This window comes from Macrobrachium rosenbergii, chromosome 12 (genome assembly GCF_040412425.1).
Source record: "Macrobrachium rosenbergii isolate ZJJX-2024 chromosome 12, ASM4041242v1, whole genome shotgun sequence".
Lineage (NCBI taxonomy): Eukaryota > Metazoa > Arthropoda > Malacostraca > Decapoda > Palaemonidae > Macrobrachium > Macrobrachium rosenbergii.
Genome location: NC_089752.1, coordinates 107,562,017 through 107,582,864, shown reverse-complemented (window position 1 = coordinate 107,582,864; position 20,848 = coordinate 107,562,017). Strand labels below are relative to the sequence as shown.

The following is a 20,848-nucleotide window of genomic DNA, read 5'->3' as shown; positions in this document are numbered from 1 at the left end:
AACTGGTAATTAGATGGTTTCACCTGACGCAGCCCTCACACAATTCTAGGCAAATGAAAATGCGACCTGGCGAGAGAATTGTAGACAAGCTGGACTCGATCGAGGACACGAAGGGAAACTCTGGAGACCGTGGGCGGCTCATCATTTCGAATCTGAGACTTATCTGGCACTCTCATAACATGCCTCGGGTGTCATTGTGTAAGTACGCAAGATATGCGCAGCATTCCATTAGACCAGACTCGTTAATGAAGGTAAAACATGCCTAACTTAAACCCAATGTTATAAGAATGTTGTACAGGAAGGCGTCTGTGGTGATTTTTTCTTTCTGTCCACGTAACATTCAACATTTACATTACAAGTGGTAGAGTAATTAATAATCACTCATGCACACGTGCGAACGTCCACACCTGCACACCGACTAAATAGTTATCTAAAAAATCACTTGACACTTGAATGAGTTCCAACCCTGAGATTATTGTGATTATTTTCATAATTCCTTAGTATAGGATGGCTTTGTCGGAACATTATGCTGTTATTTAGTAGGTCTGTTCAGAAATATTTTATGAACAAGACTGATGTACAATATAAAACTAACACCTAACAACACCTGCTATCTCGGTGCCACGCTTTTGACGTTAAATGATTATCATAGCTCATTAAAACTTAAATTTGTTTACATATACTGATTTGCTTCCTTTTGCTGACAGTCAGACAAGCTATTCAGAGTTGTAACAATAAAACAATGCATAAAGTTATTTCATTGTATAGATACTTTCCATCCACTGCAAAGTAACATTATTGTCTGTACTGAAACTAGGTACAGAAGGACTATTTAAGTCTTCTTACGTCATTTTCCTTTTACCAATAGTAAAATAAATTGCACTGTCGAAGAATATAGGTTTTATTACTTGTGGAATGCGTATTGACAGGACATCTGCTGATGGTATGAATTATCTATTTCCAGCTGTTGGCTTCAATTGCATCATAAACATCACTACAAAAACTGTCAATTCGGTAAGCATTAAAAAATGTCATTATCATTGTAATTATTCTTCTAAGTCTCTCTCTCTCTCTCTCTCTCTCTCTCTCTCTCTCTCTCTCTCTCTCTCTCTCTCTCTCTCAATGTCGTCATTTATATCACTGAAGGAGAAGGGATTTACTGTAACTAGAATATTTGTGGATGATATTAAAAAAGAAATAGAAAAAGACAAGTGAGTGCTCTGATGTTATATATATAACATATATATAATTTATATATATATATATATATATATATATATATATATATATATATATATATATATATATAATATATAGTATTTGTGTTTGTCATGATACTGTTATTCTTTCCAGAGACTTCGTGGAATAACCGAAGCACTCTATATACTAACCAAGGCCAATAACACAAGATTCGAGTTCATCTTTACCAACTTGATTCCCGGCAGTCCGAGACTCTTCACGTCAGTCATTGGAGTGTACAAGTAAGTGTTCGTGAGACGGCGAGACAAAATCATGCATAAAAGTCTTACAAGATTCTTTTGATTACCTTTTTCTCTTCTTCGCGATACGTATATCAACGAAAGAGTGAAACCAGAAAAAAAGAGCGCGTTTAGATTACATTTGCCACTAGTACTTTCAGAGATTCTTCGCCTCTAGGCTTAGTTAGGGTTGACGCTTGCGACAGTTTAGGAGAGGTAATGCGACTCCTTTTTAGTTTTCTGAAAAGAAAACTATTGTGCCGGCTTTGTCTATCCGTCCGCACTTTTTCTTTCCGCCCTCAGATCTTAAAAACTATCAAATTGCAGCCCCTCTAGCCTCAGTAGTTTTTATTTTTTTAAGGTTAAAGTTAGCCACAGTCGTGCTTCTGGCAACTATATAGGATAGGCCATCACCGGGCCGTGATTAAAGTTTCATGGGCTGTGGCTCATACAGCATTATACCGAGACCATCGGAAGATAGATCCGTTTCCGGTGGCTTGATTATACGATGTACAGGAAACTCTATTGCTCGGCGCATTTTTTACTCGTTTTCTTTGAAGATTGTCCTTTTTGCTCTTTTTCGTAGGCGATTCCATCACTCTGTATGTGGGTTACAAACGTTGTACCATCACTTAGGAGAGATATTTTAATGTTATATCACCTGGAATGACTAAATTAATTTTCATACAAAAAACCACAAATTTCAAAAGTATACCAATGATGAAATTCAAATTAGTTTGAAACTCAGCACTGAAATAAAAATAGATAATTTAGCTAATCCTTTTCGAAATTTAAAGACCGTTGGAGAACACTCGAGCATTGAACATGGAAAGTTCATTTTTGTCGTGACTGTTGGAAGACCATCAAAATGAAATAGGGCAATGTTTATTGCCCTTACAGTGAACTGTCGTGTCACTGGACTCACTGACAATGTTAGCGTGCATTCAGGTCATGTTTATGGACACGAGGAATTTCAAAACAATTCCAGATTTGGACAGTTATTATCTGGAACGTAGATTATGGTAATAATGCGAAACTTTTTTTTATTTCATTTTATTTGAATTTGCTTTTGTTCTGCACTTAAACACAGGCGCACGTGCGCGCACACGCACACACACATTTTGAAGTTAAGAAGTACAGAATGGGATTCTGGTAAAAATTCTCGGAAATTTTATTTTCTCGCGAATGAAATATTTATCATTAAGTAATTTTTTGTTGTATGTTAAATGAACAAAAACCAAGCAAGAGACGCCTATTTTCTGTTTTCTTTGAATTCAGTCCCTTTTTTGAACAGACTCACAAAACGCACGTCCATTTTCACTGAGATTAAGAAAGATGAAAAACCACGACAAGATCAGAGTAGGACAGGCAAGAACGCAGTAATTACTCACTGTCAAAGAAGGTTGCCGGATAGTTGGAAGCGAAACTGACCGCTATGACAGAGGGGATTAACAGTCAAAATGCATTAAACCAGCGGTCACAGATCTGATTGTCTCGGCCCAGTATAGGCCGTCAGAGGACATCGCCTACCGTTGGTGGAATATAGCGAAGGCGAGCCTATGCTTGCCCCTGTAAGGACAGATACCCTGTCGAAAGGTAGATATCTCATGGTACTACGGGAAACCGAATTCTACATATATAAGGATCAAAATGTGTCTGTTCTTATGACGCGACTGTTCTGGGCACTACTGCATAAATGCCGTCAATGAAAGGTTCTTTGTTCCTGGAGATGAACTTTGGAACTTAAACTTTCATGACCAAGGTACCTTAGAAAAATATTGTAAAGGTTTGCTTTCATTTTTCATTTCCTTCGTTAACTTACGTGCAGAGAGAGAGAGAGAGAGAGAGAGAGAGAGAGAGAGAGAGAGAGAGAGAGAGAGAGAGATTGATCTTAGTCATATGTCAAGTTCATGGCGGTTACAGACTCATAAAAGTAAACCTTGAATGGCTGACCAAGATGTGTAAGGAGTGAATGCCCGTTACCTCTACCTGATAGGTGGATAATTGTTTTTTTTTTTTGTTATTCCAAATTCCTTAATTTGTGCTTTTGGACAATGCCTACTCCTTTCACATGTCTTGTAAATTATATTACAGTCTCCAGTAATACTGGAAACAGTCTATTCACAATAACACGCCTGCATTGTACCTATAATAACTCCTTAATCGAGATACATTATCTTACTCTTGCAATAATGAAATTTTTACTGCTTTCAAAATGCATGTGGAACTAAACTGTAGGCTACTGCTGGCGAGTACCAGGCGATATCATAACATCGACTTTCCAGTCCTTACTTTATACATACTGCACAGATAAATAATCTGAACAGCGTTTATCTCCCAGTCACATTCAACGTGTCCAATTCATTCCCCAAACACTCACCAGGTTTGCCTACATGCTACTGCTCTTTCTCACGTACTCTACGATTCGTCTCCTCCTATCCACCTACCGTAACCATCTAGACATTACTAAAAGTATGTATAGAATCTACTGGTGATTTGTTAACATACGTATGTAATTTTTCATAACCACAATACCCTCTTAACCTCTCGGTTTCTTCACACTCGGGAAAAACTTGTCGCTACTAAGCCTCGATTCAAGTGAATCTCGTCCGGGATATCGGAACGGAACGAGGTAGCTAAAGGTTGTTTGCAGCTCCACTTCGGTCCCAAGCTGCGCCCACTTTTTTGCCTTTTACTCTACCTCCATCCCTGCTTCCTTTCTTCCAACTCACTTTCCAACACTCCAACTCCTCTTTTCACTGTCATGTTCGCTGAGTGGCTGCAAATGCCCCGGTGCTTGGCTTTATAACCCAATTTTCTTAGATCAAATCAGCCTTGAAAGCATTCATTCAGTCTTCCACCATCCGTACTAACCTTCACCATTTCACCTTCCAGGCTTCGATTTATCCTCTTAAATCATACTTTTAACGTCATTCACTTTCAGCCCTGTCCAGTAAACACTTTCAGTATCAACCACATTTTCAGCCACAGACGCCAGCCATTCCTCATGCCGTCCAAACCCGTTTCTCTTATTCCACAGCCATGCACCATATGTCCTGTTATTTCTGTACATTATCTCCTCCTACCATATGTATGGTAAGCGTGGAGACATTAAACACTGTTGTCTGGTAACCTGCTTTCACACCAAGAGTTACTTTCTCGTGTACATGGGGTCATTATTGTATAAAATACCTTTTAACGTGAAACTGGATAATTACACTTAACAAGCTACATAAATGGATAGTGAATGTATTGCATTTATGTAAATTTCACCTAAGCCTTTTCTAGATGTGCGTGAGTTAAATCATTTCCATCTTTGCTATCGCTGTCCTCCAACAACCATTTCATCATGAATTTGATAACAGACACTTTCTCTCTATTTAAGTCTCACACTGTTCTCCTATCAAGATTTCTTGTTGGTGTCTCACACTTTTGTTTTTTTGCTCTTCCCTGCACCTTTAGTATTAATTCCAATGTTCTTATGGTAACACACACATAATATATACACACACACACATATATATATATATATCATATATATATATATATATATATATATATATATATATATATATATATATATATATATATATATATCTGTATTAATATATTACGTTATAAGATGTGGTGGTTACTAGTAACTCGACCAATAGAAGGTGGTTGAAGGAGGAAGCATATCTCGGGTGGTCCTTGAAATACATTATTGCGACGTTTCAAAACACAAAGGTTTCATTTTCTAGCTCTAAAGACAAAAAACAGTAAAATTAACATTAAAGGCGCTAAAATACAAATACAAGACATAATACATTATAAATAGCAAAATTAAAACTAGTTGTGGCAGGACCAACCATCAAGAGAGGAAGGGAGGACGAAAGTCAAAGGAACAAACCAGAGATGACAAAAGGCAACAGCTCACTTAAGGTTAAGAGTTGTCGAGGAAGACTGCTAAGTGTTCAATTGAAGAACAAGATGTTTAGTAAACAAGGACTCCTAGATTGTCAACAGTTTGCCATTCGGTGCCCGTCCCAATATTTCAAAGTTTTTGTATTGTATATTATGTTTGCATTTATTGGCGTGTTGCCTGATGTTGGAAAATTCAGGATTAGCAAGTTTGCTACCAGTTCGATAGTTAACGCCCGTTTGGCAATCAGTTCTGTCCCTTAGTAACCTCTGCGTGGACCCACGTAGGTCCCTAGATTACATCTAGGGCAATTAAACTTGTACACAACGCATGAGGTCATCAAAGGGTCAAGTTTATCCTTGAATTTAAACAAACTATCCAAAGTAAGTGGATTTGTCAGGATGATATTTAATTTAATAGCTGGTATATAATTAAATATGAGTTTTCTTAGTGCATCATTGCTATGATATAATTGTGTGTGTGTGAGAGATTAAAAGTTCGGTATGATTGTAATCATGGATGGTTCTTGAAATGAAGGAAATAATTTGAGAGATATTATCCAAAGAATGCAACTCTCGTGTTTAGGGGTGAGTATTCTGAAATCCTACGGTATGCAAGTGGTTCAAGACAGGCAGAATTGAGTCTGAGAACGGTTATGTAATTGACTGTTGATGAGTTAAGGATGGAAATTCAAAATGTACATACTTTTATATCATAGATTACACAGAATGGAAGTGAGGTTTATTTTTTGCTGGAGTAAGGATTTTATTTCTTTGAGTTAATTTGAATTTCTTCTGTCGTTGCTGACTTACCTGTTGTGTGTGTTGCACAGGGCTTATAACTCTTCCAAAATGTACCGTGAACTGAAGCTGCGCGGGGCCATCATCCAGAATAAACAACTGCGCATTCTACCCCAAGAACAGATATTCTCACGGGTCAACGGTGTCTGGAATCTGTCAAGTGATCAGGTGGGGTATCTTACTCTTTAATCCAATGAATAAAGAAAAAATTAGAATGACAGTAGTCATATAATGCGCTAATAATCTCTTGATCTATTGTTTAGGGCAACCTCGGAACTTTCGTCATCACCAACGTGCGATTAGTGTGGTTTGCTAATATGAATGAACTCTTCAATATCTCCCTTCCATATCTTCAGATAGCGTCGGTGAGTAAATAACATGTATACCAGGATATTATCTTTGTTTTTTTTTATTTGGGAAGAACTGCCTATTAATTTACTTAGAGACCGTTCGAAGTGAATGCAGATTTAAAAAATGAAAAGTTTGAGGAGAAACAATATATGAAATAGGAACTGTCAATGATCTCCCTAAGGGGATTAGTGCTGTCAGTGCACCTCACGTGGTGCACTTTAGGCACAGCCTAGCTGCAACCTCTTTCATTCCTTTTACTGTAGCCCCGTTCATATGCCCTTTCTTCCATTTGGCTTTCCACCCTCTCTAACATTTGATTCAAGTGCAGCTGTGAGGTTTTCTTTCTGGTGCACCTTTCAAACCTTCCTTGTTCTCAATTTCCGTTTCAGCGCTGAATGACCTCATAGGCCCCAGTGCTTGGCCTTTGGCCTACAGTCTGTATTCCGCCCTATTCCGTAAATGATCAAACTGTGATAAACAATGCAAAAGTGAGTACAGCGAATTCTGAGTATATTAATTATCGTTGAGGTGTTACGAGTGATGAAAGAAAAATTAATAACTTTGAAGAGATTTTTGACAGTTAAATGTAGTACTTTTTCTTTGACATATGCTTAGAATATGAATTTGAAATGAGTTTGAGTATCCAAGCTGACAAATTAACTTTCCTATGTAGAAAAAACTGAAGTTTTATTAACATTGTAAGTTGCGATTTATTTATATGTTTCATATTAGTTAATATCCGTAATATCCGTTCATGAATCTGATTCGTCATTTGTCGTATGTAAGGAAAATACGAATTATATACAACAGTATAATTCTTGATTAAATCTCTTATATTTCCTCTCACATTCGAATGCGTGTGCACCAAAAATAAATGGCCTGGTTTTTCTTTCCTGTACAGTTTCCGATGTTAGTTGCATTATTTTTGGTATGACTTACATTAACTGCTTTCAAATAAACTCAGAATTTTACTGTTCGTGGACCCTCTGTTCACATTCCTGGATGTGTTTCACATATGTAAAGTAATTCAGTTCTTGTTCGGAGATCTGAGTATATATATATATATATATATATATATATATATATATATATATATATATATATATATATATATATATATATATATATATACATATGTGTATATATATATATATATATATATATATATATATATATATATATATATATATATATATATATAAACTAATTGGATATATTTTTCTCTTATGCAATTCCTTTTGAAGTCTAGGCATTGTTCGCAGATCGCAGATATCATCTTTTCATCTAGACTGTGAATCTGTCTAAACTTCTTTTGTTTGTGTTTGTGAGTATGTGTGTCATTTAAAGGTGAATCATAGAAAGTTTTTTTTATATAAAATTTTAAAAACTCGTGTGCAATTCTAATCATGAGCTATGTGTTGTAAAAACTGTCAAGAAATTTTTTTATATATATTGTTGATCATAAGTTCATGTATGAATGACTACAGTTATTCACTTTTGATATTGTAAAATACCTTTAGTTAATAATGATAATTATGATATCTGAATAAACGGAAGTTTATATCCGATTAATTTCTGTGAACTTCGTACTTTCACAGAAGTTGCAAAAGAAGTTTGAGAACACGAAATCAGTAAACTAGAAAAACTACAAGTCTTCGTGAAATTTATCATTAATAGCTATTATCTAATGCTCTAGGAAAACTAGGTATTGTTCGAGAGACTTCCTGTCCGTTCTTTTGGTTTCCTTTAGATTGTTTTTGAGGCTTCCTGCCCGCTCTTTTGGTTGGTTTAAATTAGGCTGGCTCATGCTAGCACGGGGCCTGGGCCCTTGCCCAAAGTATGCTAAGGTGTTACAGGGGGTAGGAGGCCTGGTATAGACCTCCGGACTCTTCGTAACCAACAGACAACAGGTGATATTGATCCTACAACCCCAGAGCCTGTCTTTGACCATTATTGGATTATTTGCTCTTCAGATTTTTAATTTCCTTTTTTCCAAAAGGCAACCACGATTTTGGCTATCACTAGAAGGTATCCTTGTTTGCCATATTCTGTAAATTCTATTTCAAGTGAGTGTCTGCCTGTGAAGATCTCACGTATAACTTGATTTGATGTCGATGCTTTCCCTGATACTCAGTTCTGCACCCTTTAAACGGCAGCTTTATTCGTTTCTCCATTGTTATACTTTACCTTTTGCTCTCCTTCTCTCTTGATTATATCGGGACTGGGATCTTGAAGTCGCCTCGCCAGTTCCCCTGAGAATAAAGAGTCCCGTTTTTGGTAAAGTGTCGAATATGCAATTAAAAAAAAAATTAGTTATCTGCGTCGACGCTGATTTTGTCATTGACCACCTGTGTCAGCTAATTATCAAGTGTGGGTCTCTCACCATACATCCTGGATGGTGAGAGAGAGATACGCTTGATAATTAGTTGAAACAAGAAGTCAGTGATAAAATCACCGTCGGTGCACATAACTCCAAAAATTTAAAAATGCATATTCGACACTTGGACAAAAAGGGACGATATATAAATAATTGCTAAAAATAACCTGTCTCGTGGTCCAGTGTCTCATATTTTGTAGTTCATTCCAGACCCCTTAACTCATAAATTTCCTGTAAGATAGCTAATTAAAAGGTGAATACCAATGTCATTCACTTATATATATTTTGGAAGGTGCACTATAAGCCACTTCAGAGTAAACTATTATTATTATTATTATTATTATTATTATTATTATTATTATTATTATTATTATTATTATTCAGTATATATAACCTATTCGTATGGAACAAGCCCACAGGGGCCATTGACATGAAATTCAAGCTTCCAAAGAATATGGCGTTCATTAGCAAGACGTAAGAGGAAATAAAGGGAAAACTACTTCAAGCTGTTGCAACCAGGATAACTTCCGCATTTGAAACTGCAACAGGTCATGGGTTACAGTTAATTATTCCCCCTGTCTCTGTGTAGGTCAAGGTGCGGGAGTCAAAATTTGGACTGGCCCTAGTCATCGAGAGTTCCGAAGCAAGCGGAGGGTACGTTCTTGGGTTCAGAATTGACCCTGTTGAGAAACTGCACGAGGTTCACAAGGAGATCTCGTCCTTGTTCAATGTTTACTCGCAGTGTCCAGTCTTCGGTGTCGAATTTATTGTGCAGGATAAGGTACGTTGAATTTATTATTATTATTATTATTATTATTATTATTATTATTATTATTATTATTATATTAAGCACTTGTTCCCAGTGACAAGCAGAATCGTGAAACTGGGATGTTTAGTGTAGCCTATAGTTTGTTTTTCACCGAAAGAATAAAAGGAATTGTGACTGGTTTTCATCCTGCACTGTGCTTTTGGCAAGAATATACTTTCTAGGTATTGTAGAAATATAGCTTTATATAATGATATATTTTCTTTTATTTAGTATAGGTTTAACTTCCCCTAACTTTTATCAGACAAGGAAAAAATGACACTGACACGATGAATCTGATTTTTAGCTGACAGTAAGGTTTATTTTTCACGTTAGGTCTATTGATTTTATTGTTGTAACGAAGGCTACAGTTGTTTAATTAACGAGAGAGAAAGAGGAAGAGAGAAAGAATTACATGCATACAGGCAGGCAGACTAGGGAGAGAGAGAGAGAGAGAGGAGAAATCTATGTCACATCTCATATACTTACAGGACCCTTTTGCACTGGAGGGAATGAATGAGAATACTGTACCTCGAGCCTTTCTATTGGTCAGTGGTGACCAGGTAGGCATTGCTAGAAATAAATCCTCGTATAGTCTTTTGTCCATGCTCATGAAAGTGATTTAATATTATTTTGTGGAATAATCCCCAATCGTTTGAAGTATTGTCATAGTAATAACATACTTGGGATGTCTAAATTTCAGCAGTTTCTGTAAAATGTCTGAAATATCATTTTAGACGCGTTGCACTTTTTACTAAAAAAGAAATAGAATTACATTCGATCGTTGATGACCACTTTCCCTTAAGGAAAATGAGGTTTCCTTTCAGGTGCCTCTCAGTGGTAAGATTTTCACCTAACTTAGTTGGTACGTTTATTAAGGATATGTGAGCCTATGTTTTGTTTTGTAGTGCACAGTTTTTATTTATTCTTAACATTTTTCTGTTCGTTTATTCACGAATGTTAGTTTTTCCACTTTCTAACTTTTTTTCCAAGTTACGTGGAATGAAAAAGTAGTACCAGGAAATGACGAAGTAGTATTAGTTATGAAATCACTTGCACGCTCCTTTGGCCTTCGGAGATCAATATTTCAAAAGTTCCTGTAAAGATATCAATATTGATTATCCTTAAAAAAAGGCAACTTTCACTTCGGTGTTTTATTCCAACTTGAATTTTTCACACTTGTCAGTACGAAAAAAAAAAAAGTTTAAAATAAAGTTAAAATTCAAAGTTGAAATGTCTGATCAAAGTGCAGCTTTGAGTAACACTTAAAAAGCTAGCTGGGCATCGTAAAAATGACAGTCTATTTTTGGCCTAGATTCCACAGCACAAGTTGAAAGAAGACGCAGAAGTGCAAGTGATTTATCATTTTCAAACCAGTCGCTCTCTCCAAGGTCCTTGGTTCTCACTATCTTAAATTTGCTACACGCCGTTCGCCTACAGCTTCCTTGTAAGTTTTTGGCCACCCTCTCCCCACCTCAACAGTTAATCTATCAGTTTAGTTTAACTATCTATGTCCTTCGACCATGTGCCATTGTTTATTTTTTCGCAGAATTTCAATCCTTTAGTATTTTTTTCCCAGAGAAGCTTGGGGGAATCTTAAATTGCCCTGACTCCCGGGAGGGTGAGAAGGAGACTTCTCATTGTCTGATGCCGGATTTTGGCTACGTGCATAACTATAATTAGGACCAGTAAATTCTACGAAGCCAAGATTGCTGGACTATTTTACTAGCACTAGTAAAAGCCATCTGAAATCATCATACATGTAGACTACGTATCAGCTCATATGAATTCTTATCCGTCTTCAAAGCAAGACGAGCTATCTCACGTCCCACAACAGAATGAGCTTCTTCGTTCTGCTCATATCCTCCTTGAGTATAGGTTTGCAGGCGTTAGAATGTGACCAGTAGATTCTGGATATTTTACTTCCTGTACCAGTTCCCAATATTAGTGTTTTCTCTGTTCTTAAGTCTCCTTTTATAGTTCACTGTTGCTTAGTTATTTACTGACTAATGTTTATATCCACTTGGACTTTTTGTTTTGTTTCGATGTTTACGTGAATGGGGCTGGCAACTGGATTTTTTTGTGTTCCATTGCATTGTGGGTAAGGATGACTGTTTTTTTGGAGTTCTCATTACTGTCACCTTGAAGTGCTTGGTTGTAAGTTTGGTAAATGTACATTAGAGGAGAATGGCGTGCAAGGATATTATCAATTTATATGCTTTTCTGGCTTGAAAATACAGAAAATGGTGTATATAAATCAGCACAGATGAGATAATATGAGAAAATTACCGAGATAATGAGAAATTTACCGTCGTTTGTTTTAAGTTCTTAGGTTCGTCCCCGAGTGGCCGGCCAGTCTTTAGTAGCATCCCCTTGGGAATGAAAGTAAAATTATAGGCAAAATACGGCAGATTTCACATTATCTCTGTAAATTTTTCGAATTACCTTATATGTACTGCATTACATACACCATTTTCTACATTGTTTAGCCGAAAAATTATATTGAAAAACGATATATTCGTGCCGCCATCTCCTTTACATTTACGGGGACGGTGAATGTAAAGTTTCACCAGTGAAGTGGCTTTTTTTTATACCTTTTCAAGTTCTGACTCGGATGAAGGTAAGGTTTATTGAATGTTTTTAAAGTGACACCACACAGTAGTTGAGGTTGGCTCACGTTTAGTTGGGTTAAGTTGTAACCCAGTTGATTTTAATTTTCAGTTCCTTAGGTTAGGTTAGATTGGGGGTTCACTGGGTGTGAAGCCAGTCCCAGCCAGGGAAGGACCCAGCATCCAAGGTTATTTTACTGATTCTCAGTGTCGGGAGTATGCCCCACTGGTGGGACCTGGGAAAATTTTTGGTGGGCGTGGGATAAAAAAAATTATTTGACAATTAAACATAAGGTTCATACTAAACTAAAGTGACTCAATTATTCTTTTGTAGTCTGTAAATATTTTAGGTAGGTGTTTTTGTACACAATAATTAAGATAAAGTATTAAGGATAAAGTTATGTCGTTCAAAAAATTTGTTTTTAAACCCACTATAAGTGGAAAGTCATACAGTAGTTGGGTTTGGGGGAAAAGAGGTCAGGAAACACTGTTACATTAGGTTAGGTGCACATGGGTGGGGTTTTAAACCTATTATTTATTTCAATCTACAGTGACCAATGTTAGGTTTGGTGGGGTTGGACGTGTTTGAAGCCTCCTCAGCATGGCAAGGACCCATTGCCCAAGGTTATATTAGGTTAAGTGTGGTTTGATTAGGTGAGGTTGCAAACCTATAATTGATTTCCTTTACATTGTCCCAGGTTAGGTTAGGTAGGGGGAAGATAAAAGCCTCTTCAGCCTGATAATGACCCAGCACCCAAGGTTATATTAGGTTAGGTGTAGTTTGGTTAGGTTAAGTTGCAAACCTCCTGTTAATTTTTCTTTTCAGTGCCCTAGGTTAGGTTAAGTGGGGTTCCAGAGGGAACAAGCCTCCTCAGACAGGTAAGGACCTGGCATTCAAAGTTATATTAGGTTGGCGTTAGCGTGCAAACCTATAAATCCTAATTTACCGTGCCCTAGGTTGGGTTAGTTTAGTGGGTATTCTCAAAGGGGAAACCAGGTAAGACACTGGAGCCCTAAGTTAGGTTAGGCAATGTGCTTCATTGTATTTCAGTCATTTTGTTTCCCCCCCAACCCAAATACCCTGCTTTCCCATATTTTTCAACACCAGAAAGCAGTTATAGGTTAATGTAAAAATTTACTATAGATTCTGAGTACTGGTGCATTCTACCCCGACCAGGATTCAGTCCTATGCCTTTCGGTTTGATTATGATGTAGACAGTTGCCGTCTATGTTAAGCTTGAACACGGACCACCAAAGTGTCAAGCCCAGGCGAAACCACTGTGCTGCCGCGACCTCGACCTTTATCCATTAACGGCTTGCATTATTCCACCTTTCCATATTCGTTGCACCATCTCTCTGGTTTCCAGGTCCCCTTGTAACTTAACTCTCTTAACTATAAATTTGCCATCGATATATATATTAATAATAATTTCAGGTCTCGGAATGCTTTGCACTTTTCTCATTTCGCTACTGATATCAAGCCTCCTCTTCACCAATTAAAGTTTGACGAAGCATATTCCTCAATTCATGCTGTAAAGTAGAGAATATTATAAGAGAGAAATGAAAGCCATTCCAATAGTATTTTTAATTTTAAAACTGCTGAATCTCTTTGCAGCCATCGGGTGAGGAGGAGCAGCACGTGCTTCCAGATGTTGACGAGACTGAGATTGACGAGACAGTGAACGACAGCGCTGATATTTTAGCTGCGTACTTGGCAGATGGAAACCACAATGACAGGGAACCTACATTTTCCAGCGAACTTGGTCTAGCCATTGAAAAACTTAAGGAGGGTTATACCTTACATACACTATGGGAAGTTATTCCAAGCTAGTCGAGTTCGTCAGTTACTCATATGATGTCCAAGGAAGATACCACTGGACTCGAATGGTATGTTTACTCAAGATTGACTTGTTTGCATAAGATTATTGGATTTAGTCTAGTATATCTCATATCACGTTATAACGTTTTATTAACCTTTTTAAACAGTTTAGGAACATCCTAAGCAAAATAATTTACAAGTAAATGTGTGTAGAGTTGTATAGCACTGTCACAGTGCAAAGTCATGTCATACCCTTCCTTGAAGCCTAAGTTTATTTGATTAACACTTCCCAAGGGTGCTTAGATTTTCGGGAAAACCAGATTTTTGCATTATATGACAGTCATTCAAAAGGTAAATACATTTATGTTTTAAGTGCCGTGCTAGTTGTTTATCCCTTTAACCCATTACTTTGCAACTACTCAGACAGAGCAATCAGGTCTGTGTAATTAGTAGTTTCAAAAGTAACATTACAAGACGTAGTATTTGGGTCACTGATAGGGTCAACTGCAGCTCAGTGGCAGTCCTTCTGTTCCCAGTATTGGCACTCTGAGGAAGGCAGTTGACATACAAAAAGGAGATTGTCATCACTACAGGAGATGATCTTGGAAATTTCCAGTTCTGTCAGGATGAATCTGGCATTGCAGACTTGGTTAATTCTCCGTCACAAATTCTCAGAAAATGAGTTGTCATTTCTACTAAATGTTGAGAGGCTAATATGCAAGAGGTATAAGTATACCCATTATTTACTTCAAGTATTGCCATCTAAAAACTAGAATAAAGTTCTTGAATTTCCAAATAAGGTAAAAAAATAAACCACGAAACATTCCTCCATTTATTAACAATCTGGCAAGCAAGTATTAACTCTTGTTACATATCTCAATATATAGACTGAATGACATGTCCAAATGATACAAAAGACTTTAGAAACAAGGATTTTTGTTTTGTTTCTTCAAGTTATTCACATCTTTATTATGCTCTTATGCTCGAATCGTTTATTCTTTACTTCAAATTATGCTTACAGTTGATTTAACAACGAGAAATACAAAATTTGTTCAGATACTACATTCGTTCGTATGTCAAACATTTACAACCTTAGCAGGTGAAAAATTTCCCTACATGAAAAACTTCAGTGTTTACAAATTTACCAGGAGACTACATTTTACATGATGATGCTTCAATATCATACTATATCAAGTCTTCAGTTCTGAATAGCCGTGTCCTTGAAAAATTCTACCTTTGCCTGATATTTGGTGCAAAGTCTGTGGGTGAGAAATCTATCGTGTTGAATACACAAAGATGTCCTATAATTACTCTTTATATGGTTCGAGTCTACTTGGTTTTTAGAAATGTCTCTACAGTTCTCAGAATGTCATTCAATGAATGACACACAACCCTGCTAAGTTCTACCACAACCACCACTGGACCTCTGCACTTCAAATTTTGACTTGGCTTACCCGAATCGCCTATAGAGAAAGACACAAGAGAGACAAGCTTGATACGAAGTGCATCTCTGACACTGGTTATACAATCAACATTGAAAACACAGCTCTACAATTGGCCCACAGACGGCTGACATACAGGACATGCGGCTTGTAGTATTACTTTGACATGAAAAGCGTCATGGTATGTGCTCCTATATTTTTTGTCTCTCTAGAACAGATACAAAAAATGAAAAGAATTCGAACCTTTGGAGTGATGGATTTACACATTTTTTTTTTTTTGCAAGTCAAAAAAATAAATGTCTAGAACACTACCATATGGAATATTGGCCCTAAAAATACTTATTTCCCTATTTGTTGAGAGGATGAAACTTGTGCGGACTTATAATATAAAGGAATGATATAAAATTAAAGATACTGAGGAGTACATAACTAGATAAAAACAAAAGAGCAACTATGATACATGTGAAGACTCACAGAAAGTGACAATGACAAGATGCAGTAAGTACAAAAATTAGAAGAATGAAAACTCGTTACTAAAAAAATATATGTGTTACATTGGTACCAAGGACTCATTCTCTTGCTCTAACCTCCATGGAGGAAACATTCTTTAACAGAATGCAGGCTCGTTTTTATTTGGCTCAGCTGTAACAAACAATGATGTTGTATAACATTCTCAAAACTCAAAACACCGACCAGCTTCCAAAAATATAAAGACGTTCTTCCTACTGTGAAATGTCCTATGTTTACCAGTCCATGAATAATTTGTCTGCAATACAAAAATTGGCTCTCTCACGCTGCTCAACTTACAGATGCGGAATCATTGAAAAATACAAACGCTAGTTTTCCGCAAGCTTCCGTGAAATTCAATGACAACTTTAGGAAAACTTGAAAGATCCCTTACCTTTGTTCTTAAAACCTTTGTTAAATTCAGATCACTTATTTTATTCAAGATTTCAAACAATCAAAATAAGAATGATAACGTACATTTAAAATTTTTGTGACCTATGCTATACAAAAATAACTAAAAAATGTCTTGAACTATTTGCAGGAGCAGAAACAAAAAAGTCCACAAATCATATAAAAAAATAAACAGTATTAATTTTTAGATACTGTACAAAATACAGTATTCGTTTCCATGGTGCTCTATTTGTACAGGAGTTATAAAGGCAAGATACACAATTTTCCTTACAAATGACAGAAAATGTTAACCACTGAGCTACATTTCATGCAATTAACAAAAAAAAATCACAGTACAGTATTGCAGTTCAGAAAATGGTCTATGATCGATAACATACAATCAGCGTAGTAGTGCACATAGTCTAAATACAGTAGAATAAAATTGTGTCGGACGTGTTAAGTCACTTGCATGAAAACTTTACACACTTGTGAATATGAGATAGGAATGCAACGGAGATCTCTCGAGAGAACGAGACTTCAAGTCAAGGGAATGATCAAGTTCAATGGCACAACTTTTGTGCGAATATTCCAGCAAATCTTGATTTATTGTTATGAGTGTGTGTGTGTGTGTGTGTATGTGCGGATGTATGGATGTAGATGTATGTACATTCGCTGCTATGTCTGTATATGGTATTTGTCTGTACAAACATTACTTATGTACAAACACAATAATACATAGAAACACAAAAAATGGAAAACAATAACAAATATATTAGAGGTAAGGCCCCTCTCATCAACACAATAGCTATCTGTCAGTAGCTTTATTTTCCTCCAAAAGCAAAATCCTTATCTATGAAAAATCAAATGTTTTCTTTTCTAACTTTTCTAAACCTTCAATATTGTGCTAAGCTTTGTGCTGACCTAACAACCTCTAAATCAGCCAATTGTTCTAAAACTTGAAGCAGCTTCCAATTTCCTTTATATTTTTTTTTTTTTTACTTTTCACTTTTATCACTAAAAGTGTGTAACTACCAAAAATAAAACTTCAAGCAGAATACTCCCATAATCAAATTTTGGTTTTCTGCCAGTTAAGGAAGAATACTGTTCTGAATCCTAATAGGTTATGACATAACATTTTCACTTGTGTATGTGTGTAGGCTTTTTCAAACTCGGGGAAAGTTTATAAACAGCAGTCAAGACTTAGCTACAGACATTTTAATTCCTTGGGACCAGTAACTGCACAAAGTATTAGAAAAGGTCTCCCTTAGTAAGAAAACAAACTGATCTCTAAGTAAACTCAAGTTATAAAAAAGTATTTTTTACCGCTGATAGCTATAGAAATCACCAGATTTTTGGGAACAGAAATCTCTAGGCAATTTCGAAATAATACTGGATACCAAAGAAAGTCAGTGACTGGCAAATAACAATGTTCCCAAAATGTCACTGTGTTTACTATACTTTGTAATGCAATAACATTACAAGTTATGTAAGTATGCAAGTATAAATTAATAAACTAATGGAATGCCATGTGTTGCAATGTTGTAACTCATACTGATACTGTAAACGACAACATTTTGGTACCCAGCTGAACTAGCAACAGTGACTATGTGAACCTATAGCTGAAACCTGTGCCCCGACCTCTAGTAGACAACAGCAGCCACTGTGCAAATGATATTACATGAACGAGGCCAGAGTGTGGGGACAGGGACCGGGTGCTACTGTGAAAGCTACCGTATCTCTCATCTTTCCCATTTTCTCTTGACACTAAACGCTGAATAACTTTCACAAAAACGCTATTTTCTGGTATTTTTAATCTTAGCAAAATGACTTTTATTTTGTGTTTTTTATTCCATTTTACCTTTGGAGCTTTTTCCTTCGTATGCCAAGGATTCCTGCCCTTTCTTCGTGGCCGGGGCCGCCTTGTCCTTCAGGACGTAGGCCCGCCTGAAGAAGCGGGCGAACAGCACGAAGTAGGAAGTGTACATGAGGAGGGAAATCTTGATATTGTCATAGGAAACGTGGCACTCGTTGCCTGCTTGTTTCACCTGGTACGCCCAAATGTTGACGGCGGCGCCCATCACCATCTGGAGGAGCTGGGCAGTGGTGATGCCCATGGCGACCCAGCGTGGCACGCGGAATTTCAGGGCCTTGAGGGCGTAGTAGCTGTACATGATACTGTGCACCAGGTAGTTCATGCAGACGAACCAGCGGGCAGTGGCGATGTAGTCGGAGTAGGAGTACCAGGCGTACAGGAGAACGGTCACGTGATGGTACCAGTGGAGGAAGATGAGGGGCTGTTTCCTCAGCACGATGAACACTGTGTCTCCCAGCTCTGGAACTTTGCTCAGCGTGAACATCCAGTTCCAGAAACCTCCCACGCGGTTGTCCAGGAAACTGAAATGACAGAAAAAAAAACACATTAGCTCATGTAGGCAGTAGGAATAAGATTAAAATCTATTTATATTATCAATCAATATATAATGTAAGTACGTGTAAATACAAATTTACACCTATGTCAATACAGCACACATACTTAAATGTATGTATGTATGTGTATTATATATATATATATATATATATATATATATATATATATATATATATATATATATATATATATATATATATATGTGTGTGTGTGTGTGTGTGTGTGTGTGTGTTACACACACACTATGCTTTTGTTCTTATGCTCCTAATGACGTTAACATAGCTTATTCAAAGTTGTCAAACTGCTTTGTATTACCACAAAAAACACAAAGCAGACGCTCCAGTACGTTGTATGTTACTAGCTTAGATTCGGACAGGAACGACCAGTGACTGGAAAAACAAACACCAGATGCGGACAGTTCCCAGAAATGCCCGTGGGCAATACCTGGAAAGCATCTCTTTTCAGTCCCTCTTTCCCGTCATTTAATAATGGCCACCCATTCTCGAGTTTCCCCCAATTCTGCGTCGCACCTCATCTCTCATCGTACCAATATGTTCCATCTACTGCCAAAATATCTATGAATCTGTCGCGTCGAGTCTTCAACTGACAACTCTCAACATTCACTGCTCCATCATCTGGTTTTCATTTATCATCATAATCCTCTCCTTGTTAACATTCAAATTGCTGACCTTCAGTAGTCTGCATTTCTGTTACCATCCAACACTGCAGCATCTGTAAACATCGACCACTTTCCCTATCCAACAATTTTACACAAAATTTTTAGTTCTCATGAACGTTTGATCCATTTATAGTCTTCCTCGATGCTCTTCCCCTAGCAAGGCTTCTGTTTTCTGTCGTACTTCAAAATCTAACTATACACTTATCTCCGACTATTAAGTTAGGCCCAATCACGAGACTGAAAATATTTGTGAAAGAGGCACCAAGAAGGTTATGTTTTTGCTAGACTTATAATGCGAAAACCAAGGGCCATAAACGCTTATTATAATTGTCCTAGGCATCAGCTGTGAACAATTATGAATAACTACGCAGTACTAACTTTCTCTTTCGATGAACAGTCCCGCACGCCCTGAGGGGGAACTAACCGCCGTTCGAGTAACTTCAGGTAAGTCTCCCGCACCCCCGGAGGCAAGTATCCACCTTTCGGGTAACACTTCAGGTAAGTCTGTGCGTAGGTTATATGTTTTATACCTTCTCGTTGTAAAACTCAAGGCAAAAAGGAGAGAGAGAGAGAGAGAAAGTTTTTGTGATATCCCAGCAGCTTCAACAAGAATATTTGAAATATATATATGGGAGAAAAACTGCGCCTAGAGCAAGAGATAAGTTGCTGCTCTCCTACTACTCAATACTGGTACGATGCGGCTCACCTTCGTAAAAAGTACAAACGTCCTACAGCAGAGAAGTGAAAGTGTGCAAGGTGGTGAAAGTAAAAGTGGCAAGGAAGGGAAGTGAAGGCCTTCTGCCCGAACATCGGGGGCTTATTTGGGGTTGTAAGTTTGCGGCATCTTTATCTTCTTTTTTTTTTTTATTGGCCTTACAAGATGAGACTGATCTCAACAGCGCTTGAGAGAGATTTTAGCACTGGCATTCCAAAGCCGCAGACTAAGAGCCAGGTAAAACCTTGACATAGTGTTGCATGTCCTGGAATGCGCTACACACTTCCTGCAGCAAAGCTTTCATTGCAATCGACTACTTAGGCCAACTTACAGTCCGAGGGTTTTAGTTACGGATCCCTTCAACACGTTTTGCGTAAAAAAGGAAAACCGAGCATAGGCAGTATTGTCTTAGCAATTACAAACTCCCAACCTTAGTAATCATCATATCCGAAGATGAGTTTGACATTTATTTCCCAGTCTCCCGAAAATGCCCAATTTCCTGCATAGTAGACGATTACGTTAAAACGCGGCCAACCGGTTCTGTGAA

General features: G+C 37.2%; 2 protein-coding genes across 5 annotated transcripts in view; one reads left to right on the top strand and one right to left on the bottom strand.

The window, feature by feature from the left end:
• Positions 1–19: 19 nt before the first annotated feature.
• BBS5 (Bardet-Biedl syndrome 5 protein) lies at positions 20–17,522 on the top strand. Of its 2 annotated transcripts, XM_067112640.1 has the most exons (8): positions 20–198; positions 965–1,014; positions 1,354–1,481; positions 6,212–6,347; positions 6,443–6,544; positions 9,497–9,688; positions 10,204–10,275; positions 13,937–17,522. In XM_067112640.1, the coding sequence occupies exons 1-8, from the start codon at positions 54–56 to the stop codon at positions 14,150–14,152; spliced, it is 1,041 nt and encodes a 346-aa protein (XP_066968741.1). In that variant the 5' UTR covers positions 20–53; the 3' UTR covers positions 14,153–17,522. The 2 variants fall into 2 exon arrangements, with proteins under 2 accessions (XP_066968741.1, XP_066968742.1); XM_067112641.1 differs by lacking the exon at positions 10,204–10,275 and having other exon boundaries at positions 22–198.
• Baldspot (elongation of very long chain fatty acids protein baldspot) overlaps positions 14,959–20,848 on the bottom strand; it is a 131,544-nt gene continuing 125,654 nt past the window's right edge. For all 3 annotated transcript variants that reach the window (XM_067112644.1, XM_067112643.1, XM_067112645.1), the window contains exon 2: positions 14,959–18,873. In XM_067112644.1, the coding sequence (XP_066968745.1) occupies positions 18,324–18,873 (550 nt within the window). In that variant the 3' untranslated portion in view covers positions 14,959–18,323. The remainder of the gene's footprint in view (positions 18,874–20,848) is intronic.